The sequence below is a fragment of the Neovison vison genome, chromosome 6, assembly GCF_020171115.1.
Source record: "Neovison vison isolate M4711 chromosome 6, ASM_NN_V1, whole genome shotgun sequence".
Classification (NCBI taxonomy): Eukaryota; Metazoa; Chordata; class Mammalia; order Carnivora; family Mustelidae; genus Neogale; species Neogale vison.
The window spans coordinates 207,576,027-207,590,024 of NC_058096.1; the positions used below are offsets into that span (position 1 = coordinate 207,576,027).

At 36.4% G+C, this 13,998-nt stretch overlaps 1 protein-coding gene across 3 annotated transcripts in view; it reads left to right on the top strand.

Annotated features, from left to right (window-relative positions):
• The window catches only part of SETD2 (SET domain containing 2, histone lysine methyltransferase), a 123,389-nt gene that overhangs the window by 39,101 nt on the left and 70,290 nt on the right, over positions 1-13,998 (top strand). For all 3 annotated transcript variants that reach the window (XR_006385150.1, XR_006385151.1, XM_044253706.1), the window contains exons 4-9: positions 282-413; positions 1,782-1,910; positions 3,313-3,436; positions 4,381-4,458; positions 6,713-6,810; positions 9,159-9,285. Coding sequence is in view for 1 of the 3 variants with exons in the window: in XM_044253706.1 (XP_044109641.1) it covers positions 282-413; positions 1,782-1,910; positions 3,313-3,436; positions 4,381-4,458; positions 6,713-6,810; positions 9,159-9,285 (688 nt within the window). In the remaining 2 variants the exon portion in view is untranslated. The remainder of the gene's footprint in view (positions 1-281; positions 414-1,781; positions 1,911-3,312; positions 3,437-4,380; positions 4,459-6,712; positions 6,811-9,158; positions 9,286-13,998) is intronic.

The window sequence follows — 13,998 nt, forward strand, 5'->3', positions numbered from 1 at the left end:
ACTAGGAAATGAGGGCTGAGTCCAAAATGATAGACTTGAACTTACCCTATCCTTCCATTTGTCGGGGCTGAAGGTTTCCTCTCATTCTCTTTGCAGCATAAGTCTTAGTGTTTTTAGTCTCACAGATAGTAGTGAAGAGATGTTTTCTTCTTTTTGAATGCTTGACTTAACCAGAATCATTAAATGTGAAACTAAGGAGATTTAGCACATATTTGATTGTGTATGTTGTATCATTGCCAGGAGATTTCTTAAACCAATTCTTACGAAATTTTACCTAATAGAAAGAAGAATAAATCCCATCGGGATATTAAGCGAATGCAGTGTGAGTGTACACCTCTTTCTAAAGATGAAAGAGCTCAAGGTGAAATAGCGTGCGGGGAAGATTGTCTTAATCGTCTCCTCATGATTGAATGGTAAGTAAATTAACATGTTCTGATTTTGCTCAATTGTTATATTAAATGTCTCAAAATAGTAGAAAAAATTGGTGATGAATCAGATTTAACCTTTCTCCTTCTACCTGTCGTTGAGTATTTATAAGCAATGAAATCTCCAATGTATAACAGTGTTTATAAGGAGATAGATTTCTCTTTCATTGTACATTATAGTATACTTTGACAGTGCTCTGTAAAGTAGCCCTAAAACTAATGTCATAACCTTTTATCTCTTATAATGTTTGTGTCTTGAGAGGTAAATGTTGGTTTTTTTTTTTTTTAGCTTTTACTATAAGATGAGATAAAACCCTAGCATTTCAAAAGTGCATAAAGTAAAATGTCTTCCAAACCCCAATACCTCGATTTCTGGTCTTTCCCAGTACTTTTTATACCAACCTATACCAACATTCATAGATATTTCCACTTTTTACGTATAGAAATGAAATCTTTACCATATGTACTTTTTTTGAATTTTATCCCCTCATCCTGGCCCAAACACACATGATCACATAATTAAATATGTTTTGGACGCCTGTTGAGAGCAACGTATACAGACCTATCTTAATCTTCTCTAGGTTGCTTTATATAGTCTGTTTATAGTTAACTCATAATTATTTATCTCCTCTTAAGACATTTTCTTCTATATTTTTCTTATAAGCCATAAACATCTTTACATTAAAAAAAAGTGTGGTTAATTTTCTTTACCAATTTGATGAAAAATTGTATCATTTTTTAACATGAAGAGAATATGAAAGTGATTTATAATGTAGATACTTTGTACTTAGTGTTAATAAAGTGTTTTCTTTCAAACTCAGTTTTTTATTTTGCTCATGTTCTAGTGTTACGAGAATAAAACCTCAGAAAAATAAAGAGAAAGCACTTTGATATTCCGTTATTAAACTGAAAGTAGAGGTGACATACATGTGTAAGAAGAGGAGACAGAAGAGTTAGCACTATTCTCCTAACTTGACATTGTTGCCCTGGCCTCTGCACATTTCTGACTTTTCCTTCCAACCTTGCTAAAGAGATGGGAAGTATAGGATACCTTTCTTTATGTGTTTCCCACAGTCAAACTTAAAGTAGTTGTCAGGATCAGGTTCAAATTTAAGCTGGTGTTCATAACTCTACATAATAGATCAACAACCTGCCCTTCAGTCTTCCTGTAGCGCACTTCTCTTACCGGTCATCTGCTGTGTTTTCTCCATTCCTCAAGTGGGCCTTGTTCCCTGTTTCTGCACCGAGGCAGGTGCCATTGTTGTATCTCTGTTTGTTTTTGTTGTTGTTATTTGTTAGTTTTTATCCATATCTTATGTGTCGTTAGAGATTAATTTTCTCCACTTCTCATTTTAGTTCTTCTCGGTGTCCAAATGGGGATTATTGTTCCAATAGACGGTTTCAGAGAAAACAGCATGCAGATGTGGAAGTCATACTCACAGAAAAGAAAGGCTGGGGCTTGAGAGCTGCCAAAGACCTTCCTTCGTAAGTTATGTCTTAATCCTCTTTCACTTTATTTTTGTATTGTTGAATTTGGTTAGCTACTTTGTAGGAAAATAATGTGTTTGTTACACTGAAGTTTAATAATGATTATTATGGGGTTGCCTGGGTGGCTCAGTTGATTAAACATCTGCCTTTGACTCATGTCATGATCCCCAGGTCCAGGGATCAAGTCCTGAGTCGGGCTCCTTGCTCAGTGGGGAGTCTGCTTCTCCCTCTGCCTTCCGCTTCCCCTGCTTGTGCTCTCTCTCTCTCTGACGAGTAAATAAATAAAAAAATTTTTTTAAAGATTTTATTTATTTGTCAGAGAAAGCACACAAGCAGGCAGAGTGGCAGGCAGAGGCAGAGAAAGAAGCAGGCTCCCTGCTGGACAAAGGAGCCCGATTCGGGACTTGATCCCAGGACGTCAGGATCATGACCTGAGCCGAAGGCAGCTGCTCAACTGACTGAGCCACCCAGGTGTCCCTAAAAATTTTTTTTTTTTTAAAGAAAATATTTTCAGTTGTTTCCTAAAGCTCTTTAGCCTTTCTATGCTTCTCACAAAGAACCCTGCTTTGGTAAAATACCCTAGCACTGAATGTTTCCAGGTTTCCCACATTTTCCTACTCATATAACTTCCATATGCTGATGGTAGTGTCAGTTTCATGCTTTAGTTCCAAACTATTTAGATCTTCACTGGTAGGTCATTCCCATCTAAGAGGACATATTGTGAGATATGCACAGGGTGAGGAAGGCTCTGGAGCTAATCTGCTAGTTAGTTACTGTTAAATACCATGACATTCCCTGTGTATAGTATACTCATTTCTTCTCCAGTACTGAAGATACTAAATAACAAGGAAAGACCAGTCAGGGTTGGAAGGTATCTGAGAGACACTAAGGAGAGTGATTAATTGTGATTATTGAAAGATACTTGAGAAAACTCACAGAGGATGTTGTGAGAGAAAAGGTCTATTTGACCTTTAACATCTTCAGAGACCTTTGAATAAAGGCAGTAGAAGGGCCGCTATATTTAAATTGCCATCTTTTTTCTTAGAGCGTAAAGCCTTTAATATTTCATTGCACCCTGATTTCCTCAGAGCTGTTTCTCAGCTGTAAATCACTGTTTTCATGATCATAAACCAGACTTGAGTGTTTGTTTTAATATCTGGTTAGATCAGGAATACATATTTTGATAGTATGTATAAATGTAAAAGTGTCTTATCAACATTTTTTGAAAAATATTGGGAAGGAGAAAACCTCAGTTAGATGCTAGGTACTTCATATATATTTTGTATGATACCAAATTTATCCACTTATATTTTATTAAATCCATTATTTTTACATGGATGTATGTTTTCCATAAAACTCCTAGGCAGGAAGTGCTATTGTTTCCCCTTTGTTTTGCCAGGAACACCTTTGTGCTAGAATATTGTGGAGAAGTACTTGATCATAAAGAGTTTAAAGCCCGGGTAAAGGAGTATGCACGGAACAAAAACATCCACTACTATTTCATGGCCCTGAAGAATGATGAGGTGAGCAGCATGAATGTGTTTGCTTTGAAACAGATCGGGAAATTGTTGAGTTTGAAAGGGTCATTGAATGGACAGATTTTTAAAAAGACATTAAGTGACAAAAAAGAGGAGCAGAATAGTATATATAGTTTTTGTTTATAAAAAGAGTGGGAGAGGGAGATATTTACATATATAGGTAAATGTAAACATACATGCTTCATATTGTAACTCTTTAAAAATGACTGATATCTCCAAAGAGGTTTTGTTTTTTTTTTGATGTGAGTTACATTTGTCAATACTTAAATAAAAATTAAAGCTGAGAAATGGAAAAATACTAAACCACTGAAAAGCAACAAGCCCATTATATGTTGACATAAATGTTTTTATGAAAATAAAGCATTTTCAAATGATTTTTGTTTTAAACATGAGTACCATTGTTTTACATTTTTACAAATCTCTTTAATGTCTGCTGTAATAAAATTTAGCAAGATTCTCATATCTTTCTCTTTATTCAGTCCTGGAAAACCTAATTCTAGGTCCTCCCCCAGCACCTGTTGAATCTGTCTCTGAGGGTGGGTCCAGCAGGAATTTTAACAAGCTCTCTGGGAATTCAGATAGACACTGGAGTTTGAGAGCTCCTGCACTGTGGTATAACATGCGCTTTAAATGGAGTTTTGTACATGAGCAATGAGATTGGAATATAAGAGGATATAAGAAGTAGCTAAAAGTAAAGGGAAGAATTATTGGTAGATACGGAGATAATTTTGCTTATAAGTAAGATGTTTATGGTTAGCAGATCTCCTAGAGGAGGCTGTTGGGTATTTCTCCCTTGGATGTGTCTATACATAAAAGAGGAGGAGGGATTGGAAATACAGGTCATACATTTGCCTAATGCCTTTCCTTCACAAAATATACATGTATTTTAAAGTCTCATTTCTAACTCTTAAAATGATCCTTTCCCCTAGATAATAGATGCCACTCAAAAAGGAAACTGTTCTCGTTTCATGAATCACAGCTGTGAACCAAACTGTGAAACTCAAAAAGTAAGTTGAGGTAGATTTAGAGTTTGGGATTTTGTTCAAGATTGCTGTTCTCTTGGGGCACCTGGATGGCTCAGTCGTTAAGCATCTGCCTTAGGCTCAGATCATGATCCCAGGGTCTTGGGATCAAGCCCTGCATGGGGATTCCTGCTGGGCAGGGAGCCTGCTTTCCCCTCTCCAACTCCCCTGTGCTTGTATTCCCTCTTGCTATTTCTCTATGTCATAAATAAATATAAATCTTAAAAAAAAAAATTGCTGTTCTACATTAAGGGTACCTGTGGATTTTATTTTTTCAATCATTTGAATTGTTTTTTCCTACTCTATTGTTAAAAATCTTATTTTGAAATAAGTTTAAGTATATAAAATAGTGCAGAAACAGTATAGAGTTCCATATGCTTCCCCAAATGCTCACATTGTATTTAACCATTATACAGGTACCCAATCCAAGAAATACTATTAACTGTTAACTAATCTAAAGTCTTTATTCAGATTTGGTTATTTGTCATTTTTCTTGACTAGGAGCCAATCCAGGAACTCCCATTGCATTTAATTGTCACTTCTCTTTGCCCATAAATTTTTATCTATTTTTTAAAAATATTTAATTTATTTGATAGAGAGGGACACAGTAAGAGAGGGAACACTAGCACAGGGAATGGGAGAGGGAGAGGGAGAAGCAGGCTTCCCACCGAGCAGGGAGCCTAATGTGGGGCTCAATCCCAGGACCCTGAGATCATGACCTGAGCCGAAAGCAGACGCTTAGCGACTGAGCCACCTAGGCGCCCTAATTTTAGCTGTTATTTCAAGGTATCAAACTGAACTTTAATTTTGATGAAGTCCAGCGTGTACTGTTATATTCATATTTTTATCAGCTCTTATCCAGGTGCCAAATTTGGCTGTTTTAATAACTTAACAGGCTGAATAGCCACAGATGAGAAGGATTATATGTGATACACATGTGGTTACACTGCTTCTCCTCAACAAGGCTAGGCTCTGGGTCTTACTCATCTCGATGTCCTATGCCTGGCACATAGTTGACACTTGATAAATTCATTTATTGAATTTGTTTTTGAGCTTAGATGAAACAGTATATATGTTAGAACATTGGTTCTTTTTTAGACTAAGAAGGCTATGGACCTGCTCCCTAGAGAAGTTATGGTTCTCAATTCATATTAATGGTTCTCAATCAATGGTTCCATTTCATATTAAAGTAGTGTTTTTTTAAATTTTTTTGTCTTTTGAATCTGTGTACTAATAGAGCTTAGATCTTAGATTTGGCTCTTCTAAGAGCCAAGCCATATAATAAATAGGAGAACCCAGTCCATAATCATTTAACCAAAATTCTGGTTCTAGTTTTGCCTGTAGCTGGTGGCCACACGTCTAACTGTGAGACTCCAGGTGTACTCTGTCCCTTTATCACTTTAAGTCTGGGTTTTTTCATCAGTAACATGTTCACATGGTCTGGACAGGAGCTCTATAGTTGACTTACATCTTACATGTTCTGGAACTAGAAGTTCTAACCCCTGTGTATTTAATCCCATTTTAATTTTTGAGTTTCATGCAGCTGTTCTCATGCTTTTTTTCCCTTTCACTACACTGAGTCATATGACCACCAGTTTTTGTTGAAATTAAACATTTGGCATCATTATTTACATGGTTCCATGCTCCGTTTTATCTTAGAATACAGTTTTTAACATAAGGTAATACCAATTTGCCTATAATTATAGTCAGTGATGCCAAGCATTCCCTATTTGTCTATTTTTAGTACAAGTGAATATTTACTGTGTGGAAATGTATATTATACAAATTAAAGCAGCAGTTGCTTTTATTAGAGACAAATTATAGATGATGGTATTAAGTAAGAGTAACAAATACATTTATTTTAAAAGAAAGTTCCCTATTTGCTATTTGGAAAAGCTTTTATTGTCTAAAGGCACACACATAATTAAGGCAGATGAGGATCTTTAAAGAAAAACACACAGATTGGGACACCTGGGTGGCTCAGTCGGTTGAGTGGCTGCCTTCAGCACTGGTCATGATCCCAGTGTCCTGGGATTGAGTCCCACATTGGGCTCCTTGCTCAGCAGGGAGCCTGCTTCTCCCTCTGCCTCTACCTGCTACTGTTCTGCCTGTGCGCTCGCTCTCTCTTTCTCTCTCTCTGACAAATAAATAAAATCTTTAAAAAAAAAAAGAAAAAAGAAAAAAAAACACACAGATTAATCAGTTACTAATTTCTTTTCTTTTAAAAACAACATCTCAGTGGACTGTGAACGGACAACTGAGGGTCGGGTTTTTTACCACCAAACTGGTTACTTCAGGCTCAGAGTTAACATTTGACTATCAGTTTCAAAGATACGGGTGAGTATTGTTTTGATTCTGTTTTGCTGCTTCTGATGGGGCAGTAGACTGTTCAGATATAGAGATATAAAACTTTAATGTGAACTACTAAAAAGTTATATGTGCCTCCAGGTCTTTACTCTTTGAGTTTTGTGTGTTTTTCCTACTGTATGACACTTGTGGACATTAAGGGATCTATGCAGGAACTGTATAATCTTCCTCTGAATTCCATGCTGTCTTATTTATATAATTATGTTCCGTATGTAATGTAAAAAAAACCCTTTTTATTATGGAAATGTCTAGTGTGTGTGTGCATGTAAAGAGAATATAATATAATCCCTATGTATCTATCATTTATCTTTTTGTTACCAGCTCATGACTAATTTTTTCTGATCTCTACTCATTGTACTGTGAAAGATAATTTACTTGTTCTCTTTAGCCAAAATAATAACTGATGGAGTAGCAGTGAATACCCCTAGCATCTATGTTGTGGTTTCATAGAACCCCACTAAAAGGAACAGGGTTCCTTGGAGGAGTGTTGATTTCAGGTTAAGACAGAAATTGAACAAGGTGATCTTGGATTATTTTGTTGTGTCAGAAAACCAGTTATAATAGGTGAGAGTCATGTCAAAGGAACTTGGAGCTAGCTTGAATAGGCTCTCATATTAGTGAGAGAGTTCTCATTAACACTTAAGCATAAATAAGGATAATAACTATGGTGATTTGAAACTTACTATGTAAAACCCATGAGATTTAATGATACTTTAAAAATAAAACTTCAAAAAAAAATAAAACTGCATTAGTTATAATAGAAGGGAACCGATTTATGATTTTTTCCCCATGTTTTAGGTATTTTTTATTGTGGAAAATGTCACATAACATTAGGTTCACCTTTTTAACTTTTTAAAGTATACAGTTTAGTAGTACAGTCATATTTTGTACAACTGTTACCACTGTCTAGTTCCAGAACATTTTCAGCACCCCAAAAGCAGATCCCATATGTATTAACAAGCTCTCATGCCCGATTTCCCCCTTTTCTTAGCCCCTGGCAAACACTAATCTACTTTCTATATCTGTGGATTTTTCTGGATGTTTCACATATGTGGACTCATGCAAATGTGGTCCTTTGTGACTTCATTTAGAAAACATTCAATGTTTTCAAGGTTCATTCATGTTGTAGCATGTACCAATACTTCATTCCTTTTTAATGGCTAAATAACATTCCACTGCATGTATATACCGTATTTTGTTTTTCCATTCATATGTTAATGCACATTTGGGCGGTTTCCACTTTTTTGCTATTGTGAATAATGCTGCAGTGAACACTGATGAATCAATCAATTAATGATTTTTAAAAAGTAGTTTAAAAGTTAAAAAAGGGGGAAAAAAAAGAGTCAAGCATTTATCCTGCCTTCCACAAGTGAATTCTGCTTTAGATTAAACCAAATAGTTGATGAGAAGAAGTTCTTCTCTTGGAGGTCATTTCAGCTAATAAATGAGGTAGTAACAGTATCAGCGTTTTGCAGCACCTCATGGACTAATGGATCTAGGCAGTCAGTGGTGTTAGCAGTCACGGGATGAGTCCAGACCAGGTTGTATGTAGGGCTCTGTATTTTTTTCCTCTTAATGTTTGCACTGTCCTCTTTGAAGGAAAGGGTACTAGAAATCAAGTGTTTGTGATGTCCTGCTCTATTTATTGAATGATTTCTTTTTATGCCTTTGATTACTGCTGTCATAAACTGAATCTATCAGTTTACTTTAGTATAGGTTTTCATGCTTTTCTCAAGTCACAGAATAAATGGCCATGATGGTTTTTACCCAAGCTTGTAGACTAGGCCTGTATTCTTTCCACCACTTTTCCTTGACTCCGTGGTGGTAGTTACTTCTTAACAATGTTTCTTATTAGTATCTCATCCTTATGTGGTAACTTTTACATGTTTCCTTTTAAATAACCTGGACATACTGAATTTTATATCTGTGTATATGTATTTATAACAGTATGTTTTGTTTATTCTGTGTGCCTGTTACATTTACATATAAGAGATGTTGAACTATTTAAGCAGTTTTGTTCTCAGCTCAAATATGTATATGCTCTTTTATTTTATATATTGGTAGGTACTCAAAAAATGAAGAAATTTCTCATTAACTTCTTGGCTGATTTTAATAAGGGAAGGTTGGAAAAAGAATGAATATTTTTTAAGACCAATTTTCAGGCATTTCCTTTAAATAGTACCAGGTTTGTTGGAGTCTCTTAAAATAATTACTTGTTTTAGGCTGAATAGACTTTTCTTTCATATGTGATTGTTATATTGCTGACATTTTTATATGGTTTACTTTCACATAACATGTTTCCTGTGCCCTTTAAACAGAAAAGAAGCTCAGAAATGTTTCTGTGGGTCAGCTAATTGCCGAGGTTACCTGGGAGGAGAGAACAGAGTCAGTATCAGAGCAGCAGGAGGAAAAATGAAGAAGGAGCGGTCCCGTAAGAAGGATTCAGTAAGTGTTTTGTTCTTTCCTTCAATTTTTACCATGTATGTTTTAAGAAGGGAGGTAGCTTTTCTGATTGAAATTTGAAAAGTCAAACTATAATCAGAGAAAGTCAGGATCAGATGAGATAATCAGGAAAAGTATGGTTGCTATTTTTATTTCCAGTTCATAGAGATTAGAATTAGGTACAGAGAACTATTGAAGTCATGTTGTAAACACATGGGCTTATAGTTTTTTGGGGACCTGTAATACTTCTAATCCTAAGTACAAATAAAATGTTTATCTACTAGCTTACTTAAGTCTGATCTACATTCCTAATCTTTTCATAGTGGTTTGTTTTTTTGTTTGGAACTCTTAAAAGTTTGCAAGTGTTCTTATAATCTCTGAAAACCCTCTTTGGAGTATAAGGTGAGTTTTGAGAGGTGACAGGCAACCAAAAAGTGAGAATGGAATGGTGAAAGTGGTCTTTTCATTTACTATATTAACATAGTAATTAATGGCCTTTTTTATACCTCAGCGCACCTAAGTTATACTGGAGGAAGGAGCTGTCTTGTTAATAAAGGGACTCTTGCCTGGGACAAGGACTTTGTGTTTGTTTGTTTTTTTTTTTATTTTTTTTTAAAGATTTTATTTATTTGTTTGACTGAGAGAGATCACAAGTAGGCAGAGAGGCAGGCAGAGAGAGAGAGGAGGAAGCAGAGAGGGACTGCTGAGCAGAGAGGGACTCGATCCCAGGACCCTGAGATCATGACCTGAGCCGAAGGCAGGTCATTTCAGCCACCCAGGTGCCCCTGTTTGTTTGTTTTAAATCCCCCCTCCCTTTTTCTGAGAATCCCTACACCAAAACAGTATTTCTTAGCCTCAGAACCACCTGGCAGGGCCCGTGATGAAAATGCACATTCCTGGGTCCATCCCCGGACCTGTGAATCCTAGTGGAGGGCTAGGAGCAGGAGCTGGGGGTCTAAGGGGATTAGTCAGCAAATTCCCTTATGATTCTTTAGCAGTTAGTTCATGCCATGGCTTTTCTTATAAATGGCTGCACAGATTAAGTATAAATTACTGTTTAGATGAGGAGATAGAAGATGTATTGGGACAAAGGGATAAAAGTGTAATGGTTAAAAGGTGATGTCAGTAAGTCCAAATTAATTGGAGAGAATTAATTATGGAACATCTGAATTCTGTAAGGAGATATAGATAGCAAAAAGCATTGGAAAGGGCAGTTGAAAAATTTAAAAAGGGCTTTTGAAAAGTACCAAAGGAAAGTTTCAACAAATACACCCAAGATGAATGCGTTCTTTAAAGTATTGTGTGTGCTTTAGCTGTCCTTTTTGGAGAGCATATGTAGCATAATGCTCTGCCAGGCACTCTGCTCTGGCAGAGTTTGACACATTAACTCATGTAATTCTCACAATAAGCCCTGAAATTAGGTACAAGGATTTTTTTTTAAAAAACAGATGAGAACATTAAGGTATCACCTAGTAGGTAATGGAAGTGAACTAGCTCTTGTCTTTCCTCTTAACCGTTATGTTGCATTGCAGCTTGTGGAGAGCAGTTCCATCCTCTTCCAACTCAGACAGTTGTGGTCATAACAACCAATGTTTCTGTGTGCTAGAAAATAAATTTTAAAATCTATTACATTGTTTTGTTTAGAGTTTTAGAAATGGTGTATGTTTATTTCTGTAATTTGTTTTTTTTTTACTCTTTATTTTAAAATTTGATCCACATTGATAAATATGTAAACATATTTTTAACTATTAAGTTTTTCATCATATGAGTTTATTATATATAATCCTTCTAACGAACACTAGTGTTTTTAAGCTTTTGCTCTTACTGTCACAGCATCTGTACATGTTTCTGTAAGGCATATCCATGGAAGTGGAGTCACTGGGTCCTAGCTGGTTAGCCTTCTTTTTTCTTTTTTTTTAAAGATTTTATTTATTTATTTGACAGATCACAAGTAGGCTGAGAGGCAGGCAGAGAGAGAGAGGGAAGCAGGCTCCCTGCCAAGCAGAGAGCCTATGCGGGACTTGATTCTAGGACCCTGAGATCATGACCTGAGCCAAAGGCAGTGGCTTAACCCACTGAGCCACCCAGGCCACCCTCCCCCCATGCCCCTTTCTGTTAGCCTTCTTGACTTTGGCTGTTGCAGGAAATTTTTCTCTAAACTGCATTACTATTGCTTTTATTTTTAACTCTCCTTTTCTTTTCTTTTTTTTTTTTTTTTTAAGATTTTATTTATTTGATAGAGACACCAAGAGAGGGAACACAAGTAGGGGGAGTGAGAGAGGGAGAAGCAGGCTTGCCGCTGAGCAGGGTGCCTGATGTGGGACTCGATTCCAGGACCCTGGGATCATGACCTGAGCTGAAGGCAGATGCCACTCAGGCACCCCAGCTCTCATTTTCTTTGATAGTTTATCAGAATAGCCACAAAATAGTCATTAAACATGTTGACCTATGCTAAAATCTCCATAAAAACTTCCCTTTGGCTATCTCCTACTCTCAAAGCTTACAGAATGAACATTTCTTAAAAACTGTATTATTGGTGGGGAGTATCCTTATAATGTGATGGTTTCTTAGGCAGTGTTATAACTCCATCATACCACTACCAGATGGCTTTCTTTCTTTTTTTTTTTTTAATTTTTTTAAAAGATTTTATTTATTTGACAGAGATCACAAGTAGGCAGAGAGGCAGGTAGAGAGAGGAAGGAAAGCAGGCTCCCCGCTGAGCGGAGAGCCCGATGTGGGGCTCAATCCCAGGACCCTAAGATCATGACCTGAGCCAAAGGCAGAGGCTTTAATCTACTGAGCCACCCAGGCGCCCCCAGATGGCTTTCTATCTGATAAGATTCAGGAACAGTCCCAGTGTACCAAGTGTAGGCATTCCTTTGTTTGCTTGTGTTTATTCTGATTATGGTGTGTCAGTGTCAGTGTAGGCTTTGGCATTATAGACTAAATTAGGTGTAACATGAATCCAGTCATCATGGGTTGCTCGAGGTATGAATTTGAAGTTATTCTGGAATAGAGTGCTGTAGCTAAAACTTTGGCCAGATAGAGGAATGAGTCAGAATGATTTTAGATTCCTAGGAGGGTTATTTGCCCTGCCGATAATGAAGAGTTGAACTCTAGTTTACTTTTTCTTGGATTGTTGCCCTCTGAAATTCCCTTTTGCATGCCTAGATTCTGAATTTTAGTTAGCTATAGTTGAGAGTCTTAGGAATTCTTTTGGGTAGAGGATGCTATGGAGAGGACAAGATAGGACAGTTTAAAATGTAGTTTTGCATATTTTAATTATTAAGAAGAGTATATTAATAGTACTATAGCCTACAACCTCCATATCAGCCCTTGATCGGTAAACATTTTTTATTTCTTGCTCTTATGATTGTCATAAGTCATCTCCTTAACAAAGCTAAAAGCTCTTCCAATTGAAGTTGGTTGTCTTTTTTGGGGATGTCACAAACCAGGTAACTAATAACCCAATGTAATTTACTAGGTAACTAAATACTTAGCTGATGGAAATATATTAAGTCCCTATAACCTGATGATATTTATAGTTTGTAAAGTCAAGCAGGAAATAGTCTGAAACTTCTCTTAGTCTCTTTTGAGTTTGTGAAACTAATGATAACTGATTTACACAATAAAGAGGGTGAAAAGGTACATGCTTGCTTTGAACACAAAACAAGTATTAATATCTAAAGTATATAGAGCATTCCTACTAATTAATAAAGAAAAAGCCAGCACAAAGGAAAAATAAAGAGACACCATCCAGACACTTTACTAATCCAAATAACCAACAAACATAGGAAGATGTTCAACCTCAATAGGAATCAGGGCTGTATCAGTTAAAACTATCGGGTGTTATTTACATGCCTATCAGATTGGTAAAAAGTCTGATGACTTGTAAGAATAGGATCTCCTACACTGCTTGGGCGTTGTAAATGGGTACAGCCACTTTTTTTTTTTTTTTTTTAGATTTTCTTTATTTTTCCAAGAGAGGGAGAGAGTAGAGCGTGCAAGGGCTGGGAGTGGCAGGCAGAGGGAGAAAGAGCAAGGAGCCTGATGCTGGACCCAATCTCAGGATCATGACCTGAGCTGAAGGCAGACGCTTAACTAACTAAACCACCCCCGGCATCCCTGGGTGCAACCACTTTTGAAAACACTTTGGAATTAATTACTGAAAGTGAATGGATATGTATCTAGAGTCACAGCAGCATTGCTTATATTAGAAAAAGTAGAAACAACTCAAATATCCATTAACACTAATATAGACAATTTATAATGTAATCCTAGACTTAAAAATTTGTCATGAAAGTGAAGGACTAGGGCTGCATGCAACAGAATGGAGAACTCCTAAAATGTAAGGATGAAACACAAGCATGACAAAAGTTTTGTCCAGTATAATTTCCAGAAAGATTGAAAAAATAGATAAAATTAAATGATAATATTTAGGGTTTTTGTATAAATGATAAACCTATTTTAAAAATAAAAGAATGATTTTCTGAAAAAGTCAGGAGATGTTATCTCAAGAGCAAAGAGGAGGTATTATAAGAAGGGGAGGGCACATGGAGCACTTCAGGGATGCTGGCAATGTTGTCCTCCCCCGGCCTTCTTATCACATGCATGTTGATTTTATGGATAATGCTCACTTGTTTGTTAAACTTACTTGTTTACAAATCATTTATATGCTTTTTATGTGTACTGTATTTCATCAGGAAGTATTAAAAA